Below are 26,700 nucleotides of genomic sequence, written 5' to 3'. Positions count from 1 at the left end.
GACTTCTGTTTGTTTGAAGTTTTAAAATCACAGTTTCAATTTTAGTACTTGTGATTGAGCTGTTCATATTGGATTGGCCAAAAGGATTTTCCGTAATCCCAAATGAAATTTTGGCCAAGAAAAACCTGAACGAACTTTTTGGCCAACCCAATATTTTCTTTTTCTTTCTGATTCAGTCTTGGAAGGTTGTACCTTTCTAAGAATGTGTCCATTCCTTCTAGGTTGTCCATTTTATCTGCATATAGTTGCTTGCAGTAGTCTCTTATGGTCCATTGTATTTCTGTGGTGTCCATGGTAACTTCTCCTTTCTCATTTCTAATTTTATTGACTTAAGCCCTCTCTCTTTTTTGCTTGATGGGTCTGGCTAAAGGTTTATGAATTTCGTTGATCTTTTCAAAGAACCACCTTTTAGTTTCATTGGTCTTTTCTATTGTTTTCTTTGTCTCTGTTTCATTTATTTCTGCTCTGATATTTATGATTTGTTTCCTTCTACTAACTTTGGTTTTGTGTGTTCTTTCTCTAGTTGTTTTAGGTGTAACATTAGGTTCTTTATTTGGGATTTTTCTTGTTTCCTGAGGTAAGATTGTGTTGCTATAAACTTCCCTTTTAGAACTGCTTTTGCTGCATCCCATAGGTTTTGGATTGTTGAGGTTACATTTTCATTTGTCTCTAGGTATAGTTTGATTTCCTCTTTGATTTCTTCAGTGGTCCATCAGTTGTTTAGTAACGTATAGTTTGGCCTTCATGTGTCTGTGTTTTTTACACTTTTTTCCTTGTAGTTGATTTCTAATCTCATAGCATTGTGGTCAGAAAAGATGCTTGATATGATTTCAATTTTCTTAAATTGACTGAGGCTTCTTTTGTGGCTTAGAATGTGATCTCTCCTGGAGAATGTTCCATGTGCACTTGAGAAGAATCTGTATTCTGCTGCTTTCAGATGGAATGCTCTATAAATATCAATTAAGTCCATCTGGACTAAAGTGTCATTTAAGGCCTGTGGTTCCTTATTGATTTTCTGTCTGGACGATCTGTCCATTGATGTAAGGGGGTGTTAAAGTTCCTTACTATTATTGTGGTACTGTCAGTTTTTCCTTTTAACTTAGCATTTGCCTTATATATTGAGGTGCTTATATGTTGGGTGCATATATATTTACACTTGTTATGTCTTCTTGGATTGATTGCTTGATCACTATGTTGTGTCCTTCCTTGTCTCTTGTAACAGTTGTTAAAGTCTATTTTGTCTGATATGAGTATTGCTACTTCAGCTTTTTTTTTTATTTCCTTTTGCATGGAATATCTGTTTCCATCCCTTCACTTTCAGTCTGTATATGTCACTAGATCTGAAGTGGTTCTCTTTTAGACAGCATATATACAGGTCTTGTTTCTGTATCCATTCAGCCAGTCTGTCCTTTGGAGCATTTAATCCATTTACATTTAAGGTAATTATCAATATATATGTTCTTATTGCCGTTTTGTTGTTTTGGATTTGCTTTTATAGGTCTTTTTTCTTTTCTTCCTCTTGTGTTCTCGTGATTTGATGGCTATCTATAGTGTTGTATTTGGATTGCTTTTTCTTTCTTGTGTGTGCACATATTCTAGACTTGGTTTGCAGTTACCATTAGGTTTTGATATAGCAGTCTGTATACATACAGGAGTGTTTCAAGTTGCTGGTCTCTTAATTTCAGTGCATTTCTAGTATCCTGCATTTTTACTCTACTCTTCTCATGATTGCTAGTTTTGATATCATATTTGTGAGTGGAAGAATTTTTGCTGTATGTTTGCCTTTACTGGTGAGCTTTTCCATTTGTAATTTTCTTATTTCTAGTTGTGGGCTTTCTTTTCTGCCTAGAGAAATTTTTTTAGCTTCTGTTGTAAAGCTGGTCTGGTGGTGCTGAATTCTCTTAGCTTTTGCTTGTCTGTAAATCTTTTGACTTCTCCCTCAAGTCTGAATGAGAGCTTACTGGGTAGAGTATTCTTGGTTGTAGCTCTTTCCTTTCATCACTTTCAATATATTGTGCCACTCCCTTCTGGCCTGCAGAGTTTCTGCTGAAAAATCAGCTGATAACCTTGTGGGGATTCCCCTGTATGTTATTTGTTGCTTTTCCCTTGTTGCTTTTAATATTTTCTCTTTGTCTTTAAGTTTTGTCAGTTTGATTACTGTGTGTCCAGCTTGTTCCTTCTTGGGTTTATCCTGTATGGGACTCTGCAATTCCTGGACTTGAGTGTTTCCTTTCCCTTGTTAGGGAAGTTTTCAGCTATTCTCTCTTCAAATATGTTCTCAGGCCCTTTCTTTGTCTCTTCTTCTTGGATGCCTATAATGTGAACGTTGGTGTATTTAATGTTGTCTCATAGGTCTCTAAGACTGTCTTTAATTCTTTTCATTCCTTTTCTTTATTCTGTTCTGTGGCAGTGATTTCCATCACTTTGTCTTCCACCTCACTTTATCATTCTTCTGCCTCATTGTGCTATAGATTCCTTCTAGTGTACTTTTCATTTCAGTTATTGTATTGTTCATCTCTGTTTGCTCTTTAAATCTTCTAGCTCATTAAACATTTCTTGAATCTTCTCAAGCTGTGCCTCCATTCTTTTTTCCGAGATCTTGGATCACCTTTACTATCATTACTTTGAATTCTTTTTCAGGTAGATTGCCTGTCTCCACTTCACTTAGTTGTTGTTTTGTGGTTTTATGTTGTTCCTTCATCTGGAACATATTTCTCTGCTGTCTCATTTAGTCTAACTTTCTGTGTCTATGGTCTCTGTTCTTCAGGCTACACAATCATAGTTCCTGTTGCTTCTGGTGTCTGACCTGAGTGGGTGAAGTTGGTCCAGGGGCTGATACAGGCTTCGGGTGGGAGGGACTGGTACCTGCCCACTGTTTGGTGGAGGTGGGTCTTGTCCCTCTGGTGGGCAGGGCTGTGTCAAGGGATTTGTTTAGAGATGGCTGTGGGCTCAGGATGACTTTTGTTTGGCCTACAGCATCACAGCACTGGAGCCCATCGGCTGTTGGGTGGGGCCAGGTTTTGGTGCCAAAATGGCGGCCTCTGGGAGAGCTCATGCTGATGAATATTCCCTGTGGCTCCCCACCAGTGTCCCTGCCCCGACATTGAGCCACAGCTGTCCTCTGCCTCCCCAGGAGACTCTCCAAGACCCTCAGGTAGGTCTGGCCCAGGCTCCTGTGGAGTCACTACTTTGCCCTGGGTCCCAGTGCACATAAAACCTTGTGTGCACCCTCCAAAAGTGAAGTCTCTATTTCTTCCAGTCCTGTGGAGTTCCTGTACTGAAGCACCACTGGCCTTCAAAGCCAAATGCTCTGTGGGCTCCTCCTCCTGATGCCAGACTGTCAGGCTGCGGAGTCTGACTTGGGGCTCAGAACTCTCACTACTGTGGGAGAACCTCTATGATATAATTATTTTCCAGTGTGTGGGTTGCCCACCCAGGAGGTATGGGATTTGATTATATTGCAAAAGCATCCTTCCTACCATCTAGTTGTGGCTTCTTCTTTGTCTTTGGATGTAGAACATCTTTCTTGGTATGTTCCAGTCTTTTTTGTCAGTGGTTGTTCAGCAGTTTAGTTGTGACTTTTGGTGTTTTCATGAGAGGAGGTGAGCTCAAGTCCCTTCTACCCCACCATCTTGTCTCCTCCTCCCAGTATTCTTATTAGTTACTGACTAGAGTTATTCAAATTATCTATCAGATACAGGATTTGCAAATGTTTTCTCCCATTCCATAGGTTTCCTTTTCATTTTGTTGATGATTTCTTTGGCTGTGCAGAAGCTTTTTAGTTCGATGTAATTCTACTTGTTTATTTTGCTTTTGGTGTCAAATCCAAAAAATCATTGCCAAGACTGATGTAGAGGAACTTACCCCCTATGTTTTCTTCCAGGAGTTTCGTGGTTTCAATTTCACTGATTTTTTAAAAAAAGAGCCAGCCACATTGATATTGTCTATTGGTTTTCTGTTTTCAATTCCACTGATTTCTGCTCTTCATTTATTTCCTTCTGCTTCCTTTTTTATGGGTTCCTGAGGTGTAGCTTAGATTATTGATTTGAGACATTTCCTACATGCATGCCCTTAATGCTATAAATGCATTTTACTAAATATATGCATTTGGTGCTATAAATTTCCCTCAAAACTGTTTCAGTTGCATCTCACAAGTTTTGATATCTTGTTTTCGTTTTCATTAACTGATGTATTTAATGTTCTTGAGACTTGCTCTTTAACCAATGGATTACTTAAAACTGTTACTTAGTCCCCAAATGTCCAGAAATTTTGGGGTTTTTTTTTGAATTATTGATTTCTAGTTTTATTCCATTGTGATCAGAGAACACACTCAGTATGATTTTATTTCCTTTAAGTCCATTCTGTGGACATTTGAAAAGAATATGCATTCTGCTATTTTGGGTGAAATGTTCTGTAAATGTCAGTTAGATCCTACTGATTGATGGTGCTGTTGAGTTCTATATCCTTGCTGATTTTCTGTCTAGTTGTTTTATCAGTTGTTGAGAGAAGATTGTTGAAACCTCTAACCATAACTGTGGATTTGTGTGTTTCTCCTTAAAGTGTTTTTTTTAGTTGAGGTATAATTCATGTAACATAAAATTGGCTGCTTTAACTGTTTTAAAGCAGAATTTAGTACGTTGACAATATTGTACAACCATCATCTCTGTCTAGTTCCAAAACGTTTTCATTACCCTAAAAGGATACCTTGTATTAAGCAGTCACTGCCCTTTCTCTACTCTCCTAGACCCTGGCAACTACTAATCTGCTTTCTGTCTTTATGAATTTGGGTATTCTGGATATATCATATATTCTGGATATATCATATAAGCAGAATCATACAATATATGACCTTCTGTGTTGGGATTTTTTTCCCTTAGAATAGTATTTTGGAGGTTCATCCATTTTGTAGCATCTATCAGTAATTCATTCCTTTTTTTTTTTTTTTTTTTTTTTTGGCTGAGTAACAGTCCTTGTATGGATATACAACATTTCCTTTATCCATTCAGTAGTTTATGAATATTTGGTTTGTTTCTGCATTTTTTGACTGTTGTAAATGTTACTGCTATGAACATGTGCGTAGAAGTTTTTGAATATCTTTCAAATTCCTTTGGGTATATACTTAGCAGTGGTATTGCTGGATCATATGGTAATCCTGTGTTTAATTTTTTGAGGAACTGCCCAACTGTTTTACACAAAGGCTGCATCATTGTACATTATTACTATCAATGCAGGAGAGTTCCAATTTCTCCACATCCTTGCCAATACTTATGTTTTAACACAAAAAAGCTTAAACTAAAAAATTGCTAGAAGAAAACATGAGAGAAGGTTGTTATAAACTTGAGAACGGCTAAAATTTTTTTAGAAGGATAAAAAAAAGTCATGACCCATAAAAAAAAGTTTTTAAATTGGGCTTCATCAAAATTAATAATTTCCTAACATTATTAGGAAAATGAAAACGCAAGCCACAGTTTAGGAGAAAATATTCCCTATACATATATCTTACAAATAACTTTTATCCAGAATATATACACTTTGTTTTGGTGCACCGCATAGCTTGCAGGATCTTAGTTCCCTGACCAGGAATTGAACTCGCACCCTCGGCAATGAAAGCATGGAGTTCTAACCACTGTACCACAGGAAATTCCCAAAACTTTGAACACTTTATAAAACAAGATATACAAATAGTCAAGTACACAAGACATTATAGCTATTAGTATTATTATTTGTAATATCAGCTATATAAAAACAGAATATTATTTTAGATACACTATTTCATCAATGAGGAGGAAAATAGATACCATGTAAAATACCAAAACTTATTTCTTGTGTATCCTTAATTATTAACTGCATGTAAGAATGTAAAAATATGTCCAGTTCTTTTTGAAAACTCTTAATGTAATCCACTTACAGATACCTAATGTCAAAGAACCCCCAAATCTTTAAGAATAAAATGATGGATGAAGGCATAACAGGGCATATATGAATAAATGTGAAGCAGGTAGGCAGGGTTATTGCTAGGTAAGTGGAACATGAAATGAATCCAAGATATCATAGATAAAAGGTATAATCACCAAGGGAGGTATAACAAAATAAGCATTTAATCTTACATGTAACTTTGCATTGAAGTACATAACTTTAAAAGCTGTTAGATCTGCAAAGAAAATTTACTGGAATATACAAGGGAAAAGCATGTTTAAACACCACTAGAAATTAATAACAAATATTTTAACCTACTAACTGAAAATCTAAAAACATTCTTTTCAATGATTATTGGTTGAAGAGGATATTTGCAGAAAATTTAGAGGACGAGATTATGACCTATCAAAATCGGTCAGGCAACTAATTATTAAATGAGAAATACTGGAAAAAACTGTTTAGGCAACCAACTCAATAACTGAGAAAATAATATAAATTGAAGTATGAAGCAAAATTATGGAAGGAAACAAAGATACAAGTAGAAATAAGCTAAAAATCAAGAGAACACATTAGCATTTATTAATCCAGTTGCTTAATATTGGGAGGAAAAAGATTTTACTCTGGAAAAACATAATAAAAAAAAGAGGTGAAGACAAAATTTGAAGGAATAAAGGGTCTGTAAAGAGAGAAGATTAGAGGAGCGGAACTGTGATGAAAGCCGCCTACGTCCTCCTTAAGGGCTGCTGCGGTTTCTCCAGAGCTGCCCAGCGCCTTCTTAGGGCTAATCTGAAAGGAAGCAAAACGGTGCAGAAAACAGTCTTCAGGAGATGAGGAGCCTCAGATGAGGAAGGACGGCCTCGGGGCTTTTTACAAAGGCTCAGTAGGGGGAGGCTGTTTTCCGGCTGTCCATGCTTTATGATGGTGGGCAACTTTTTCTAATACTTTCTTCTGGAGAGGATTTAGTTTCCCTTTCGTGAGTGAGACTTCTAGAGGCACAACTGGAGTTAGGGTGCCTCACACAAGAGAAAATCCTGCCCACATGGACGCGGCAGCCTCCCCACTGCTCTGCAGAAGGACCGTGAATTTTACACCCCACTCCAGGCAGTGCAGGTGTGCAAAGAGAAGCAACAGCAGGAGGACTGAGGCTCTGGGTGGGGGTGGGGGACGAGGTCGACTGCATTTTACAAGCAGGCCCTCCCGGTGATCCTGATGTGCGCTCAGTGTGAGAGCTAACGAGCTAAGGGACCAACAGATCCCCCTTGCAGGTCTTGAGAATTTGTCCAGTGGTCGCAAACGAACTAGGAAAACATCTTTACGGCTTGCTCCCCAGCTACTGCCAGCAAGTGCTCTTTTCAAACAGATGATATTTCCTACTCTAGAGGCACACTTTTCAGTGGAGAACGAAATAACCCTCATCAGTCCTTTCTAGTCTGATGCCAGGAGGAAGTCTGAAGATGATGCAAGTTAGGTGCATAGAATAATGCTTCCAGCTGCTGGAACCCATTCTACAGCATACACTAAAGATTAGAAAATAAATCTGGCTTTTCCTGGGAGATGAGAAGGCAACAATCAGAGCTGGAAGAGAGGAGTACCAGGGAGCTGATATTCCACCAGGGGCCCCAGGGAAGCTGGGGAGATGGCCAGGAACTATCGAAAGAAGAGAAGGGCCTTGTAGTCCCCCAAAATAAATTAAAAAAAAAAAAGAGAGAAGATTAGAAAAATAGTGAAAGGTTATTTAGAAAAATAGTGAAAGGTTATTCAATTATATACTAATAAAATGAAAATCTCAATGGCACAATTTTCTGAGTTAAAAATATAGTGATTTCAAAAAATACAGAAAAAAACAGACAAGATTAATAAGGATATTTCCTATATCAGAAGACTTTTGTGCCCTGCCTCACATCCTCTCAGCCATACCTCTGATTTCAGTGACAGCAGTGGGGAACAGTTGTGAGGGCTTAGACCAACTCAGTGCTGAAAGAGTGGGGTGGGGTGTGGGGGCAAGGAGGTAACATCCTCTGGGGCATCCCTCAACCAACAGTGGACAGAAATTGAGGGATAAATGCTCCCCTGCCTGTCGGCCTTTGGGAAGATCCTGAAAAGTGCTCCATGCATTCCTTACAAGGTCCTGGCAGGATTAAGCCTCAGTTGTCTGAGGTGGTAACCAGCTCAGTGATGCACCCTTGTGTTGGCTTTTCTTCCTGTTTTACTCTGTCCCTCACCACTGCTTCCTGAGATTACCTCCCTGATAAAATATCTATATACAAGTCCTTGTTTAAGGCTCTGCTTTCAGGAGGACCCAGACTAAGACATCTCTAAAAAGTTTCCAGGCTCAGAGTAGTTTTATAGCAAATTACCTCAAACCTTCATTGAACAGCTATTCGTCAAACCACATAATAGGTTTTAGAACATAGAAAAGGATGGTAAATTATGCAGTTCATATTATATAACTATATAATCCTGATCCAGACACATCAAAGAGTACATGAACACTTTTCTAGTTGAAAAAATATAATGAATGGTGCGTTGTTTTGCCAAACTCTTCCCTGCTCTTTAGCCAGATGTCTTCACCACTGGATCAAACTAAAATTTGTATGGGAGATGGATGCTAGGCAATGTCAACAGTTCATTTGGTTCAATACATACTGAATTTCTGTGTGCAAAGTATTATGATAAGCTCTGGAGAAATTCAAAGCTAACTGACACAGCATCTCTGCCTTCAGTGAGCCTTTAACTTCTATGTAATATGTGGCAAATAAACACAAACTATATATTTTAAAATCATGATGTGCCCAGCATCTGAAAGGAACATAAGATGTGCCCTCTATGAATTTATTTTTAGTGAGAAGATGAGGCATTGTATATATGGAATAAAATTAAATGATGTAAAATTAAATGGTATAAGAGCCCCCAAAGAGAGATGAGTTTGAGTTAGAGTGATTAGAGAGGACTATGAAGGAAGCGGGGTCTGAGGAGAGGGTTAGCTAGGGGTAAATGAAGGAAGAGGCTGAATGAGCAACACAGTGAACAAAGTTGCCATAACTGATACTGCAGATTGGCTCACTTAAAACCCACTCCTGCTCCTACCACATCCTACCCTGTTTTAAATTCATTTGTCTTACTGTATTATAAAGAGTATAAAGTTAGAACAACAGTTAGCTACAATTCTTCTTATTAATTAGGTATCTCCAACAGTCAACACCCCCACTTCAAGGTGTGAAGATGGAAGTGAGCAAAATGAGATAGCAGGCAGAGTTACCACAATGGGACTTGAGCAGTGGGATGGCAGCTAGGTTCCAGCTAGGCAGCTGGCCTTCCTGGAAGTTCTGTGCGCCACCTGATGGCCTATAGTAAATCTCTTACAGTTTGTGTTATCTGTAAGTAAGAACCTTGGCCATATGGGTGGTGTTAAGGCAATATTTGGAATGCTTTGAAGATACTGGCCTACCTGGAGCTTGGATTAGAATTGAGCAAAGTTGGTAAGATTAGCACATGATTTAAAATTTAATCAGTCCCAATTGAATAGATAGATGATAAAGCAAAAATGGGTGAGCACTTTGTAATTTCTGGAATCTTTTGTAATAAAATGTTGGGGAAATTAAACCTTGCAGGAAAAGACTTAACTGCTTCAAGTAAATTTGAATTTTTCTGAAATACTTCCGATTGTCATTGCTAGATTATTTTTCTGAAAAATATTTATCTTTGATTTGAACACAAGGTTCTAAATTATTCATAGTTGGTACAAATTATACAGACAACAGATATAATAAACTCAGATATGCAAAAAATTTTTATATCAGCTCTTTTCAAAGTTAATGTGTTAATTCTGACTAAAGAAACAAGATGGTAAATATATATTAATTAAAATTTAAAATAAGTAATAGGCAATTCAAAGGTAACATACTTTAACTATTAGTTTTTAAAGGATGGGGAAAAGTGTTACTGTGAAAAGGCTTAATTTTTCAGTTTTGTTTCATGTTCTAACACTAAGCTTAATCAAACTCTCTCCTACCCTATCTTTATAAATCTGCTGTCAAGAAATAGTTACTCAATTAACTTTTATATGTATTGTTATTTAGGAAGAAGCAGAAGAGAAATTGAGAAAACAAAAGGAGTTGAAGCAAAATTTTATGGAACAAATGGCCTTGAAGGAACTAGTACTTCAAGCTGCAAAAGAGGAAGAGGAGATCTTTAGGAAAGCTATGCTGGCGAAATTTGCTGAGGATGGTCGAATAGAATTAATGAATGCTCAGAAGCAAAGAATGAAGCAACTAGAACACAAGAGGGCTGTGGAAAAACTTATTGAAGAGCGTCGCAACCAGTTCCTTGCAGACAAGGTAAGGAAAAGTATTTTGGGCTTTTTTTTTTTTTTTGTAATTATCATTGAATAGCAACCAGCTAATTTATTTATCCACTAAACATTTAACTAAGAACTGTTTATGTGCCAGATGTTAGATATCCATTTACTCATCATATGATATATAAATTTTCTGACCACTTATTATTGAATCTAGAAAATATTTGTTGATGCTTTCTATGTGTTAGATATTGGTTGGTGTTGAGAACATAAAGATAAATATGACTAAGTCCATGTCATTTATGAGTTTTTGGTGTTGGTTAATAAAAATCACAAAAACAGTGATTATAAAGATATGTCAGGTGCATGTGATGATAATTATACAGACATGCACACCTTGGTATGGCAGAGAAGAGGCAGATCATGAATGCCCTGGCTGCTATTTTAAAGGTGGACTTTATCCAGGGGGATGCACTGAAGAATTAAGCTACATGGGAAGATCTGCACTTGGAAAGATGACTCAGGTAGCAGTGCTGAGGACAGATGTGAGGGGAGTAAAACTGGAGACAGGAAGATCAGTAAGGAAGTTATTACAGTTATCCCACTGATAGATGGTGAAAGCCCTTGTGAATAGAGAAGGGATCCATCTGTGAGATGTTAGGAAGATAGAATTGATGGGGTTTGGTGACCAGTTAGGTCTGGAGAGTTGAGAGAAGAATCAGGCTACTACTACTGAGTAATGCTATTATGTACTTCCATCTTCAGTGAGTGAGTGGTGATGTCCTACAGAAAGAGTATGTACAGAGAAAAACAGATTTTGAGGGGGTAGATAATTCCATTTTGTCCACATTGATTTTGAGGCCCAGGGGAAGATTTCTTAGTTGGGAATGCGGACTTAAGAGTTGGTGAGGAAACTAGGTTTGTGACTTTGGACACATTGATTTGTCTCTGTTTCATCCATAAAACTGAAGTAATACTTTAAGAATCAATAAGAAAACGTGTGTTTTGAAAGGATAAAGAGCTCTAAGTATGAAAATTACAGATTAGACATATGGTAAATATTTTTAAGTAGTAATAAAAGCGGTAGTAATAATAACTAACAGTTACTGAGCATTTTCATGTCATTCACTATTCTATACTCATTACAAACAAAGTAATAACTTTTAACTTTCAACTATGTTAGGTACTATTACTACCCCCATTTTAAAGATGTGGAAACTGAGGCATAGAGAGATTATATATATATTGCCCAAGGTTTCACAGCAAGTAAGTGGCAGAGCTGGGATTAATAAATTAATATCATAATGCTGATCTTTTCCTGCATGGGTGGGCAAAAAGAAATCCCAAGATATTCTTACAGTCAACGGATACTCATCTGCTAGGCATTCTGCTGAATGTTGGTGAGGGAACCAAAACAAAAACTCATTCTGGTAGCTTCTAATCTAGCAAAAGAAAATAAGGTCTAGATACCCAAAAGACAGTTCTTTATAACACTATACTAAGAATATATTTCTTAAATGTAACAATGTAAACATTTATAGAATGTGGTAGTGTGTGATTTACTAATTGTGCAGTACATTTGTGACAGAACCATGTGGATTTATTATCTGGAAATACATAAAAAATGAATAAAAGAAAGAGGAAGCCTATTCTAAGTTGGCAGCATATGGAATTATCACATGGAGAAACCTGAATAATAGGCAGAGGAGTTTGGACATGATACAGTAGGAACTGGTTATTATAATATGGCTTTTAATAAGAGGAGAAAGTAGTAATTTACGAGTGAAGCAATGAGGACCCTGGAATAGGTTAATAGAGCAGTGGAAGGAGAGAGAAAGGGAAGTTTAAATATTTTTAAAGGAAGAATAGATGAGACTTGTATGACTATTTTTGGACCATATAGGGTAGAGTGGAGGAAGGAGTCAAAAATAACTCTCAAGGTTTCAAACATGAGAAGCTCAAGGAATACAAGTGCTGTTATGTTTTGCATTGGAGCAAAAAAGATATGACTTCAGTTTTAGTCATATTGAGTGTGAAACAGAAATGCAAGCTGAAAAATCCTGAAGGCAGTTGAACAGAAGAAGAAGAAGAAAACTTAGGCCAAGTATTCTTAGAAAAGCATTTCTGGCATTAAATAGCACAGAGTTTCAAACTAAGATGATTCTTCCAAATAATATGAGGGCTAGTGACTGAGACTTGGAGAACATTCTAGTTAGGAGGTGGAAGTAGTTGAAAAATTGACAAGACTAAGAAATGGTCAGAAAGATAAGAGAATCTGGATGTCACAGAAAACCAAGAGACATCGACCCTGTTTTGCGTGCTGCATGACGTGATGGGAGACTTGAGGTTCAGTTTTTGGCTCTCCTCTATGCTTTATCAACTCTCGCTGTAGTTCTTTTGTTATGTTTCCAGATGCCTAAAGGACACAGTTGGAAATCTTGTGGGTGCCTTAGAATTTAGGTTTCCAAAGTGAACGTAACAGACAAACCCTTTCCAATTTCTGTAGTGTGAATCTTGGTTAAAGCCAGGCTTGGGTGACCAAGTGAATATGCTATCACCTTGGAATCATTCCTGGACTCTTTCCATTTCTTACCTAGTAATTTTTGGTCAGCCACCAAATCCTATTGACTCCACCTCAACAATAACTCTTAAATTCAGTTCCTCTTCCTTAACTTAATTTAGACATTCAGTATCATTCTATGGACTATTGAAATTGTCTTCTAACTGGTCTCCTGTGATATCTGCTACCAGTTAGCAAGGTATAAAAAATCTCTTTATGTTCTCCTCCTCCTTAACTATGAGGGGGAGTCAAAAATTATCGGCACTCTGGCTGTAGAATTTATTTTAATTAACTTTTAGGAAAGACAAATACATCATTTTTTGACGTAATCTCCTTGCTTTTCAATATACTTTGTCCATCTGTCAACAAGCTTTTCATATTCCCTCATTGAAAAATGGTTTAGGCTGAGCTGCTGTGAGCCAAAAATGCACCGCTGTATTCACTTCTTCATCAGAAGTGAATCTTCATCCTCGAAGGGCTGCTAACACTAGTGCGACGTTCCTTTAACTTCTCCTTACTGCGCACAAAGTCTTTGATAAATAACGGCACCAGGTACACCCTCAGACCACAAAAAACTAATCACTGCACACTGCTCTTCTTTCGTGCAAATCACAAGTGGAACGTACGTTTTTGCTCACACCACAGTTACAAAAATGAACTGATGTAACATGTTCACACCTGCACAGCAGTGACTGGGGAGAGAGTAGCCTTGAACAGAAAGCACTGATAAGACAGTGCGGCCAACAGAAATTTTAAGTGCAGATAATTTTTTACTCACCCTTGTAAGTGGATTCCTACTGGATAAAACCTCTATTCCATAGCTTTGATATAAACCAGCCATGGTCTACTCTAACCTTTAAGGCAGATAATTATCTATAAAGTACCTGGCATTTTGCCTGCTCAGAGCACAGTGATCAAGGAGACTGAAATTTAAAAGGCTTTTGAAATTGACCAGAAGGCTTTGACTACTCTTTGTCTAGAAAGAGGTAGAACCAGTGACTGTGACTTTCCTATCTCATGGCTTACGGAGCTAACAATTAGAAAGCTCCTGAAAAAGTTAGCAAGACAGCTATAAATGGAAGAAATCTGAAAATATTACCTGAAGCATAAATATTTTTACAAACAATTTATATCTTAATTTTTTTTTAAATTGTAAATGTTCCCACTATGAAGCTGTGGGCTTAATTTTAAGTATCAGTGAGATTGGGTCACATTTCTATTGTGGCCCAAGGGCAAAGATGGATTTTCATGATTACAGAATCATGAATCCATTCTATTACATAATCATACAAGGCTCTAACTCTGTTTTTTTTAGTTTTCGTTTGATTCAAAGATATTCCTAAATAGCTATCTGTCTTCCTCTAAAAAAATCTAGGGCCAGAGAAAATCTGAAACTCCCCAGGATATATCTGCTACCATCAGAGCTATTCAGAATTTGTCCTCATGGACAAATTGGTTTCATACCTTTCTAAAATATTTACCCCAATTTACTATAAAAATGTTTTTTAGGATAAACAGTTAATGTGGTCTACCATAGCATAAGAAGGCAAATCCTATATTACACCCAAATTAGAGACCATATACATCACTGGACAAAAATGTAGTGAGTGAGTTTTGGACAAAAATGTAGTGAGTGAGTTTTCCTTACAACATTATAGAACTTTCTTGCCCCTCCCTATTATAAGGAATAGATCAGTTAGGATAATGCTTGGCTACAAGTCTCAAATTAACAGTGGCTTAGTAGATAGTTTACTGTTCCCTCACATGAAAGTCTAGAAGTTGAGGCTAGGAACCCAGGCTCCTTCCAGCTTTTCGTCATGGCTTCTGTAGGGTATAGCCCTCATCTTCATGGTTTAAATTGGATCTTCAACCTTCATATCCATGTTTCAAGCAGCAGATGGAAGAAGTGCAGAAGGGAAAAGGATGTAAGATTGATTCCTGGAAACTGCCACATGACACTTTTGTTTATATTCCATTGGCAGAAACCCAGTCCTGTTGTGACCACATCTGACCCTAAAGGAGTCTTAGAAATGTAGTCTAAAAAAAAAATTCAGGTGGCAGATTCTATTACTGTGTTTCATCTTAGAGATAAAGTAATTAAGGGCAACTCAACCCTTTCATTCAGTAGCAACATGGGTGAAAATGTCTTTTCTCAATTAGCTGTCAGTGATACTTCTAATTCTGTAATACAAATAAATCTGACATGATAGTAGACAAAATATTCTCATGAGAAGCAATTCCAAGTTTAACTGGCACTGGATATGGCTGTGTCCTAGCATTCTTCTGTATTTTCATTCAATAACTTTAAAGAAATATTAGATTATATAGAAGCCTGCCTCTCATTGTAGCAAAAAAGACAGACATCATGCTTTCTGGTTTACATCACTTAAACTAGTTACTTCAAAGGAAAGTTTGGTATTAATACTAGAAATTCATCACTATTTCAGTGGTCCCTATGCAACAGGACTATTTGGATATATTTCCATAAGAGTTCTTTTAAGCCCTAAGATGTGTTAAAGCTGGTCATCTCTTCCATGTTTATGTGGCACAGAAGTTTGCTGTGGTTATCTATCAGAATTCTTTCCTGAGAAATACTGATTCTCCTGTTGGAACTCTTGTTGCTACTCTTGTGTTTCATACAGGCTTTAAAAAACTTAATATATGTGGCAATACTTATCTTTTAGATATCCCTATTCTGTTTTATCTGCCTTTTTTTTTGTCTTACACTGTGAGCTGCTTTCAGCACCTGAGATATGGTAAGCACTCAAAAAATATTTGCTGAATTAGGAAACCACTTCTTTGAAACTTCTTCCTTGGTAATGACAAGATACTTGTCCTGAAAATACATACCTGCCTCCCTAAAATCCCAGTCATAACTATTTTTCTTGTAACTTTAAAGAAAGTGACTGCAATATATGTATATATAATGTAAGAGATATATTATCTAATATAATATCTATCAGTTTTATCTAATTTACTGCAAGAGTAGTTTTATTTGACATATTCTTAGAAGATTAATGTTTTGTGACAATAAATTTTATTTACACTTTCAGCAACGTGAACTGGAGGAATGGCAGTTGCAGCAAAGAAGGCAAGGATGTATTAATGAAATTATTGAACAAGAAAGACTAAAACTTCTCAAACAACATGCTACAAATTTATTAGGATACCTCCCTAAAGTAAGTGAGATTTAATGTATAACCACTAATAGTGGGGGAAAAAACATGGTATTAGGATATCAGAGGGCCTGGGTTTCACCCACTTCTTGCAGTTGCAAAGCAGAGTGTGATATCAGCCAGTAATTAAACATCTCCAAAATGAAAGAGTTGGTCTTGGCACATTCTATTAAATATGAACTGGAATTACTGAATTTAAATTTGAGGTTCTTTTCTCCTCTTTCAGTGTAGGAGGTCTAACACTAAAGAAATTGTGATACTCTGGTAATACACAGTAATTGGTAACAGTACTCACAGATGCATGCTTGAACTGAGTCTGAGACAGATCTGCTATATAGCAGAGGTTACATTATAACTAGGTAACCCTAGTTTTTAAAAGTACTTCTAGAAGATAGCAGATTTTCATGTATATTGAAATACGTTATGGCTATAAAAATAACAACTGAATTTCATAGGCCACATAAACATCTGGACTCATGTAAATAAAATTTTCGTCCTTCCAAAATAGAAATTATGCCCTTTGATACTGTATTCATTCAAAAGAATCAAGTGTATATCTTGTTTAGTCCAGTGCAAAGGAAGGAGAAAGAGAAATGTGAGTAATTATTACCTGTCCATAGTATAATTAGTTAAAATTAATGAATACAAAGTGATATATTAATGACAAAAGCCATATTGATAAGTTTTATAAACAAATTCTGGGAGAGTCTTGGGGTTTAGATATTTGTGTAGCAGAATGATTGTGGAAATGGGAGAGACAGATAACCTAACATGATTTTATCCTTTAGATCCTAGTGGTTCCAAGGGATCTAAATTATTCTTTGATCTAAATATTTAACTTTAATTTTGTTTTAAGTGATTAAGATTAGTTGGTTTAACTCCACACCTGGATTCTTTTCTGCAAGATTGAATATTTGCTGATTAGACACAGAACTGAGGCAAGAGCCAATCCCATGCATGACTCTGGCAAAGCTCAGTCTCTTCTCCCTGACCTCCCTCTTACTGTACTGTAGGGCTGATTCAAAACAAGGGTAGAGGGTACAGTATGGGTTAAATTAATTCCCATTCAGTTCGTCAAAGCAGTAGTACTTGTAGTAATAAAGCAGAAGAGCCCAGATTCCTATGACAAGTGCTAACACAGGATCTGGTAAATCAGGGAATCAGGTCAGCCTAAGAATATTCAGTATATATCAAGTCACAATTTCAGAAAAAATTTTTTTCATAAATATATTAAATTTTATCTTGGAAGTAACTATAAATTTCATGTCTATATCTGTTAGTCTTATGAATACTTAGTGAAATATTCTGGCATTCAAAGTAACCCACCAAATATTTTTCTTGTAGGGAGTATTCAAAAATGAGGATGATATTGATATGCTTGGTGAAGAGTTTAGAAAAGCATATCAGAAAAGGAGTGAAATTTGTGAAGAGAAGTGATATCAAGATTTGGTAAACTGGGATTCTTTTGTATGTTACCACTAGATGTCAGTGTAACTTTTGTTTTACAGTTCAGTGAGAGTAGGAATCCATTGTCTCTGGATTTTCTAAAACAGCTTTGTATTTCATCATTTATAAATTATTTGTAAGAAAACATTTGTTTTCTAATAAAAATTAAATTACTGAGTATTTTTCCACTGCAAAATTAATTGTGAAGTTGATTTGAAGATCTGAATTCTACACCACACACATATATAAATCAAAAAACCCAGGAGACTAACCCTCTCCATACCACTTCCATCTATGTTAGTGTCTAGGAACTTTGGCCAGGGAAAATTTTATCTGTAGAGAGGAAGAGAGTGAGAAATTTCAAAGTGCTTTATTACCTAATGCACTTGATTGTGAATAAGAACACAGAAACAGTTTCTCTCAGATACACATCGTTTACAAACTAGAGCTAAATCTCTAGAACATAAAATACTATCTATTCAAATGCAGTTGAAAAGGGGCTAGAAGGTCATAGGACTCTTATTGCTTTATGTTACAAAATATTTCCATTTTCTAATGATTAGATATCAATTTTACATCCCCAGATCTAAACAGGGAATTTGGAATTATTTTGATTTCATTATCAAATATCTTCATTACTTAGAGTAAAAATAATTCAAACCATTTCAACTTAGGTTAAATAGTATATCCACCATGCACTATAGGTTAAAAAGTGGATCACTTATTAGTTTCCCCATTCAAGTGCCTTCATAAATTCCTCTTCAGTGAAAGACAGCATCTTGGCAGCTTCAATATGCATCTGTGTTTAAAAACAAATACTATCTAATTTAGTACTAAGTAGACCACAAAACAACAGGAAATTTGTAAAAGTGTGTGTATAATATGCTGTCAAATTGTTTTGTTGTAGGAATGTGTAATTCTATTTACAATAAATGTGACATTTGAAATAATAATTACGTTCAATGGTCAGCCTCTAAAAGCCTTTGTTCACTGGTGGTATTGTACTAACCTGCTGAGAGAGGAATTCAATACTATTGTAATATCTAACCTTTGCAAAAAGGGACAGTGGCAAAACCATGAATTCATATCCTCTTACCACTCGGTAACTCGTGTAGTGAATGGAACAAGTAGTTTGGAATCAGTTTTCACTCTTCAAGGTTTCAAAAGGCAAACTGATCCCTAAGTTTTTATATATGGTTATATTCTTTAGTTAGGGAGTATCCATATTGTATTTACTAGTCCTATTTCCACATTTCTAATTTACTTGCATCTATGCCTATATAAAATTTTGTTACTAAGCATGTCAAAACAAAAACATACCTAAAGTAGAAATACTAAATATCTTAGTAGAAAGATCCAAATAACATCTATGGTTTATTTTAACTTTGTTTTTTTAGGATAAACTCACCTTCTGTCTTTTTAAAACATCAATTAATTTTAATTGTTTCTTGAACCCTATCATTAATTCTCCTTTTTGTCTTTCTAGCTTCCTGTTTTCTGATTTTAACACTTCGATTTTTTTGTGTTCTTCATCTGCTATATCCTGCAAAAGGAAGAAAAAAAATCCCATGTAGTCCTTGCAATATTTTAATGGAAAAATGGTATCAGCAATAAAAACTATTTTTAGTTTTTGCATTACTGAACTACTGTAACTTTGATAACTTTAAATGATGCTCACACCTCTAGCATTTTAAAAAATGTTTTTAAAATAAAAACTCAGTTCTAATTACAGTAATGCCAAAGTAGATTATCTTTGAAGGCAGAGATGAATAATCAGTAGTAAGCAGAAACTGGAGGTGGTTATGATCCTTAAAAAAAAAAAAATGGACCTGTACTAATCGAGATCCACATTCAGCTGGTTTCTGAGAGTAGTTTTCAGTTCATTAGTTCACAGGGGATAGACCTGAAGCAAAAAGCAGCAGTCTTATTGGGCTGAGGAAATGGACTGCAGGGCTGCCACAATAGTAGAAATTTCCAGGTGGGAAATCCCTCAAAATCTGCATAGTTCCTGCAAATCCTTGGCATCTAGATAATGTGTAGGGTGAGACTCCTAGGAACCCATAAAAGGTAACAGCTGTGGTCTGAAGAGCTGAGCAGAGAATTTAGCCACTGTCCATGACAAGGAAGACTGTTTGTAATCTTAGTAAAAATTGATGAGCTCTGCAGCAATTTGGACAATGGAGAAAAAGGGCCAGTGAACTTTACCACAAGCTACTAGAAATCATTAAGTGTAGGAACATCTTGTACTTGGAAAAACATTAAAGGAGATCTTTCATGCAAAAGGGAAATGATACCAGAAGGAAATCTGAATCTACATACACACACATTAAAAAAAAAGTATCAGAAATAGTAATGTGGTAAATATTAATAGAGCTTTTCTTTAAAAACTTCTCTTTAAAAGATAATTGAGAGCGGCTTAGATTTTATTGCCAAGATGGCAGAGTAGAAGACCCTGAGCTCATCTCCTCCACAGGCACACCAAAATTACAACTAGTTACAGAACAACTATTGATGAGAAGGACTGGACTCTAACAGAAAAGATCTCCAACTAAGGATATAAAAAAGGAGCCACAACGAGATAGGTAGAAGGAGTGGAGGTGCAGTATTGTCAAGACCCGCAAGCCACAAAACGGGAGGATAATTACAACTACAGAGGCTCTGCCTAAGGAGCAATATAGGTCTAAGCCCCATACTGGGCTCCCCAGCCTGGGTGTCTTGTACTGGGAAGACAAGCCCCAGAATGTTTGGCTCTGAAGGGCAGTGGGGCTTATTTTCAGGAATCAGAGGGCTGTGGGAAATAGAGATTCCATTCTTAACGTGTGTACACAAAATCTCACATGCTGCAGGACCCAGGCAAGCAGTAATTTTTTAAAGGAGTCTAGGTCAGACCCACCTACTAATCACCAGGAGGCAAGAGGCAACTGAAGCTCATCCTTGGGATACAGGCATTGGCAGCAGTCATTTGTGGGAGACCATGCTATCACACAGACACTGATGCTAGGAAGCACCACTTCAGAATCCTCCTCTAGCTTACTAGCACTGGAACATGGCCCTCCCACCAGCTTGTCAGTACCAGTACTGAGAAGTCTCAGGCCAAGCAACTAGCTGGGTGGGGACGAAGCTCCACCCACCACCAGCAGACAGGCTACCTTAAGACCCTCTAAGCCTATAGCCACCCTGGAAAACAGCCCTGCCCTCTAGAGGGCCCAGCATCCTGCCCCACACATAGGCACTAGCCCTGGGATCTCCAGGGCCTTGCAGTCAGAGACCCTGGGAACCAGTTCCACCCACCAGTAGGCTGACACCAGCCCAGGACCACCACAGCCTGCCATGGCAGGACCCTGCCCAGCCACCAGCACTGGGGCCCTCCTGCTAGACCCTGGCCCCACCCACCAGCCCTCCAACACCACCTCTGGAATACCTTGGGACCCTTGGCAAGATTCAACACACTCTCATGATAAAAAACACAACAAACAAGGAACAGAAGGATTCTACTTCAGCATGATAAAAGCCCTATATTGACAAGCCCACAGCTAACATCAAACTCAGTGGTAAAAGACTGAAAGCTTTCCCTCTAGGATCAGAGATAAGACAAGGATGCTCACTTTTGTCACTTTTATCCAACATGGTACTGCAAGTTCTGGTCAGAGCAGCTTGGGAATAAAAAAAGGTACCCAAATCAAAAAGTAGGAGGAAGATTATCTCTGTTCACAGATGACATTACCTTGTATGTAGAAAACCCTAAAGATTCCACAAGAAAACCATCAGAATAAATTAATTTGGCAAAGTTACAGGACATAGAATCAACACACACAAAACCAGTTGTGTTTCTATATACTACTAATGAACATTCCTAAAAAGAAATTAAGAAAACAACTACAAATATATAACCATCAAAAAGAATAAAGTACTTAGGAATAAAAGTAACCAGGAGATGAAATGCTTTTACACTGAAAACTTCAAAACATTGCTGAAAGTATTTAAAGACAAATAAATGGAAGGATATTCTGTGGTCACGGATGGAATATTACTATTATTAAGATGTCTATACTACCCAAAGAGATCTACAGATTTATTATGATCTTTATCAAAACCCCAAAGGCATTTTTACAGAAACAGATCCATGCTAATATTTATATACAATCTCAAGGGAACACAAATAGTCAAACAAACTTAATGAAAAACAAAAATCAAATGTCTCACACTTCTCGATTTTAAAACTTATTACAAATCTATGGTAATCAAAATAGTGTAATATGGACGTAAAGAAAGATATATGTACCAATGGAATAGACAGCCCCCAAATAAATCCTTGCATATAAAGTCTAATGATTTTTGACAAGGATGCCAAGACCATTCACTAGGAAAAGATGGCCTCTTCAACAAATTGAGCTGGGAAACTAGATATCTCCATGCATAAGAATGAAGCTGTACACTTATTTCATATCATATACAAAAATTAACTCAAATTTGGTCAAAGACCTAAATGTAAACCCTAAAACTATAAACTATTAGAAGAAAATGTAGGGGAAATAGTCATGACACTGGATTTGGTTGTGAATTCTTGGATATGAAACCAAAAGCAAAGGCAGACAAAAGAAAAAAATAAATTGGATTACATCAAAAGACACAACAGAGTGAAAAAGAGGTCTACAGAAAATATCTGCAAATCATATATCTGATAAAGAGTTAATATCCAGAATACAGAAATAACTCCTATAAATCAGTAACAAAAACACAATTAATAAATCGGCAAAGGACTTGAATAGATAATTCTCCAGAAAGGATATACAAATGGCTAACAAGCACATGAAAAGGTGGTCAACATCACTAATATTTAGGGAGATACAAATCAAAACTACAATGAGCTACCACCTAATAAACATTAGGATGACTACAATAAAAAAACCCCCACAAAATAACAAGTTGGCAAGGATATGGAAAAATGGGAACCTTTGTGCACTGTTGGTAAAATGGTGCAGCCACTATGGAAAAAGAGTATGATGGTTCATCAAAAAATTAAAAATACAATTACCATATGATCCAACAATACCACACCTAGGTGACTATCCAAAATAACTGAAAGTAGAGTCTTTGAGATATCTATAAGCCCAATATCACCCAGGTTGCTGTATCCAATGAATAGAAAAACAAAACCTGTTACATACATACAATGGAATATTATTCAGCCTTAAAAAGGAATGAAATTCTGATATGTGCTACAACATGGATGAACCTTGAGGACATTATGCTAAGTGAAATAAGCCAGTCACAAAAAGGCAAATAGTGATTCCACTTACATTAGGTACCTAGAGTAGACAAAATCATAGACAGAGAAAGTAGAATTGTGGCTGCCAGAGGTCAAGGAGAGGGGGGTGGAGAATTATTTTTTAATGGACATAGGTTTTCAGTTTTTGCAAGATGAACAAGGAGTTCTGCAGTTTGGTTACACAACAGTGTGAATGTATGTAACACTACTGAACTGTACACTTTCAAAAATTAGGGTAAATTTTATGTGTAGTATAATACAAAATTTTTTGTTTTAATTTAGAAAGTTCATTACCTCTTCAAAGCTAAAAAGTAACAATGTAGTATAGAGCTTGTATATAAGTAAAATGTATGACAGCAACAAAGGGGAGGAGAGAAGTATATTGCTGAAAGGTTCTTACATTATTCACAAAATGCTATGTTACTTGAAGGTAGACAGTGATAAGTTAAAGGTGTATCTGATAAATGATAAAATGTACATAAAAAGAAGTGGAGATAATAAGCCATTAAGAGAGATAAAATTAAATTGTTTAAAAATATTCAAAAGAAGGAGAAAAATAAGAGGAAGAAAGAAGATGAACATATGTGTATAAAAAACAAACAGCAAGTTAACAGAATTAAACCCAACCAGTATTAATAATCATATTAAATGTAATGGTCTAAGCCTCCTAATTAAAAAGTCAGATTGTCAGATTGGATTAAAACAATAGGAAAACTCAACTATATGCTGCCTACAAGAACATACAAAGGAGTTACAAATAAAGAGATGGAAAAGACAACACTAATGTCAACACTAATTAAAAGAAATTATATGATTTCAGGATTTATTATAAAGGTATAATAATCAAGACAATGCATTATTAACATGAAGACAGACAAACATCAATGGAACAGAACAGAGATTCCAGTAACAGATCCACACATATCTGGGCAACTGATTTTCAACAAAGGTGCCGAGGCAATTTAATAGTGAAAGGATTATCTTCTCAACAAATAGTGCTGCACATATTCCAATAATAAAACTTGACCCTCATACTATGGACAAGAACTCACCAAAACATAAAAGCTCAAGCTATGCAAATTCTATAGCAAAACCTAAGAGCAAATCTTAGTGACCCCTTAGGTTAGAAAAGGATTCTTAAATAGGACACAAAAAGCATAAATTATATAAGAAGAAAAACAGTAGATTGGACTTCATCAAAATTTTAAACACTGCTCTTCAAAAAAGCTATTACAAAAATAAAAGGCAAGGGATAAGATATTTGCAAAGCAGGTATCAGACAAAAGACTTGTACTTAGGATAAAGAACTCTTAAAACTCAGTTACATAACAAGTCAACTCAATTCTTAAAAATGAACCAAAGAGATAAAAACTAAAGAAGTATGAATATAGTATGGTCTTTACTTAATGAGTCATAATAATATTCATTCATTAATGGTAACAAATGTACCATACTAATGTATATATTAGTTTCAGAGGAAACTACATGTAGACATTGTAAAAATTCTCTGTACTAATTTCACAGTTTTTATGTAAATCTAAATCTGTTCTAAAAATTAAAGTTCATTTAACAATTTTTTAAAAGGACAGATTTATACAGACACTGCACCAAAGAAGATATTAAGACTCTCCTGAATAACCAATGGATGAAAGAAGATATCAAAGAAGAAAAAAGTGATCTTGAAACAAATGAAAATGGAGACACAACATACCAAAACTTATGGGATGTAGCAAGAGCAGTTCTAAGAGGGAACTTCATAGCAACAAATGCCTACATTAAGAAAGATCTCTGCATTTTTACTCCTCCCCACATGTTTAATGTTTTTACATCTTTTTGTTTTGTGTATCCCTTAACTACTTATTGTGAATATAGATGACTTTACTACTTTTGTCTTTTAACCTTACTAGTAGCTTTATAACTGGCTGATCTACTACCTTTACTATATGTTTGTGTTTACCAATAAGATTTTTCTTTCTGTAATTTCCTTATTTCTAGTTGTGGTCTTCTCTTTTCCACTTAGAGAAGTTTGTTTAACATTTCTTTGGAAGCTGGTTTACTGGTGCTGAATTCTTTTAGCTTTTGCTTGTCTGTAAAACTCCTTCTCTTTCCTTCAAATCTGAATGATAGCCCTGCTGGATAGAGTATTCTTGGCTGCAGGTTTTTTCCTTTCATCACTTCAAATATATTGTGCCACTCCCTTCTAGTCAGCAAAGTTTCCGCTGAAAGTCTGTGGACAATTTTATGGGCATTCTTTTATACATAACTAGTTGCATTTTCCTTGCTGCTCTTAATATTCTCTCTTTATTTTTAATTTTTGCCATTTTAATTACAATATATCTTGGTGTGGATCTCTTTGGGTTGATCTTTTTTGGGACTCTCTGTTCTTCCTGGACCTGGTTGTCTGTTTCTTTTCCCATGTTAGGTATGTTTTTAGCTATAATTGCTTCAAATAAGTTCTCAGCCCCTACCTGCCTCTCTTCTCCTTCTGGGACCCCTATAATGTGAATATTAGTATGCTTGATGTTTTCCAAGAGGTCTCCTAAACTGTCTTTATTTTTTAAAATTCTTTCTTCTTTTTTCTGTTCAACTTGGGTGATTTCCACTACTCTGTCTTCCAGTTTACTGATCCATTCCTTTGTATTATCCAATCAAATGTTGATTCCTTCTAGTGTATTTTTTATTTCAGTTACTGTATTTTTCAGCTTTGTTTGATTCTTATGTTTTCTAATTCCTTGTTAAAATTCTGTGTTGGGACTTCCTAGGTGGTACAGTGGTTGAGAATCTGCTTGCCAATGCAGGGGACACAGGTTTGATCCCTGCCACAGGAAGATACCACATGCTGCAGAGCAACTAAGCCCATGTGCCACAACTATTGAGCCTGTGCTCTAGAGCTCGTGAGCCACAACTATTGAGCCCATGTGACGCAACTACTGAAGCCCATGTGCTGCAACTACTGAAGCCCATGTGCCTAGAGCACATGCTCCACAACAAGAGAAGCCACCACAATGAGGAGCCTGCACACCACAATGAGGAGCCTGCACACCACAATGAAGAGCCTGTGCACCACAATGAAGAGTAGCCCCCACTTGCCGCAAATAGAGAAAGCCCATGAGCAGCAAGGAAGACCCAACACAGCCAACAAATTAATTAATTAATTAAAAAAAAGATTGATTCCAATGAATTAGGACAACTGAAAAATGCAACTCTAAAATTATACTGAATGTATAATATAATCTTTCTAAAAAAAAATTCTCACTGTGTTCACCCATTCTTCTTCCTAGTATATTGAGCACTTTTATGGTCATTAGCACAAACACTTTATTGGGTAGATTGCTCATCTCCAGGGTTGTTAGAATGTGTTCAAACTTAAGACATCTTCAGCTTTCAATATTCACCTGTATATGTTGCTATATATAAACCTCATGGTAACCACAAACTAAAAATCTATAATAGATACACACAAAAAAAGATAAGGGAATATAAATATAACATTAAGATAGTCATCAAATCACAAGTGAAGAGAGGGAAAGAAGAAGAAAGGAAGAAATAAGAACTGCAAGGACATCCCTCAAGCCATTAACACAATGGCAATAAGTACATACCTATCAATAATTACTTTAAATGTAAATGTACTAAGTGTTCTGATCAAAAGACAGAGTAGCTGAACATATACAAAAACAAGACATATATATATGTATATATGTATTGCCTACAAGAGATTCACTTCAGATCTAAATACACACACACACACACTGAAAGTGAAGGGATGGAAAAACAGTCTTTAACAAGAGACAAAGAAGGACATTACATAATGATAAAGGGATCAATTCAACAAGAATATATAACACTTGTAAATATTTATGCATACAAACTGGAGCATTTAAATGCATGTAGCAAATAGTACCAAATATAAAGAAAGATATTGACATTAACACAATAATAGGGGCTTTAACACTCCATTTACATCAATGAACAAATCATCCGGACAGAAAATCGGTAAGGAAACACAGGTCTTAAACAACACATTAGATCAGAT

General features: G+C 36.2%; 2 protein-coding genes across 8 annotated transcripts in view; one reads left to right on the top strand and one right to left on the bottom strand.

Moving 5' to 3' along the window:
* Nucleotides 1-25,500, top strand: part of MNS1 (meiosis specific nuclear structural 1) — a 64,035-nt gene extending 38,535 nt beyond the window's left edge. Inside the window, exons 8-11 of one of the 4 annotated variants that reach the window (XM_057722420.1) lie at nt 9,996-10,253; nt 15,827-15,952; nt 17,294-17,398; nt 18,882-19,004. In XM_057722420.1, coding sequence (XP_057578403.1) covers nt 9,996-10,253; nt 15,827-15,952; nt 17,294-17,386 — 477 coding nt within the window. In that variant the 3' untranslated portion in view covers nt 17,387-17,398; nt 18,882-19,004. Of the gene's footprint in view, nt 1-9,995; nt 10,254-15,826; nt 15,953-17,293; nt 18,811-18,881; nt 19,009-25,426 lie in introns of those variants that run through there. The other 3 variants (XM_057722421.1, XM_057722422.1, XM_057722419.1) reach the window with 3 other exon arrangements.
* Nucleotides 14,199-26,700, bottom strand: part of TEX9 (testis expressed 9) — a 73,695-nt gene continuing 61,193 nt past the window's right edge. For 2 of the 4 annotated variants that reach the window (XM_057722423.1, XM_057722426.1), the window contains 2 exons: nt 18,804-18,938; nt 17,913-18,194 (listed from right to left, as the gene is read on the bottom strand). In XM_057722423.1, the coding sequence (XP_057578406.1) occupies nt 18,120-18,194; nt 18,804-18,938 (210 nt within the window). In that variant the 3' untranslated portion in view covers nt 17,913-18,119. Of the gene's footprint in view, nt 14,645-17,912; nt 18,195-18,803; nt 18,939-21,000; nt 21,137-26,700 lie in introns of those variants that run through there. The other 2 variants (XM_057722424.1, XR_009051386.1) reach the window with 2 other exon arrangements.

The sequence above is a fragment of the Hippopotamus amphibius genome, chromosome 2 (genome assembly GCF_030028045.1).
Source record: "Hippopotamus amphibius kiboko isolate mHipAmp2 chromosome 2, mHipAmp2.hap2, whole genome shotgun sequence".
Taxonomy (NCBI): domain Eukaryota; kingdom Metazoa; phylum Chordata; class Mammalia; order Artiodactyla; family Hippopotamidae; genus Hippopotamus; species Hippopotamus amphibius.
Note: the sequence above shows the minus strand (reverse complement) of the source record. Positions and strands in the feature narration are given on the sequence as shown.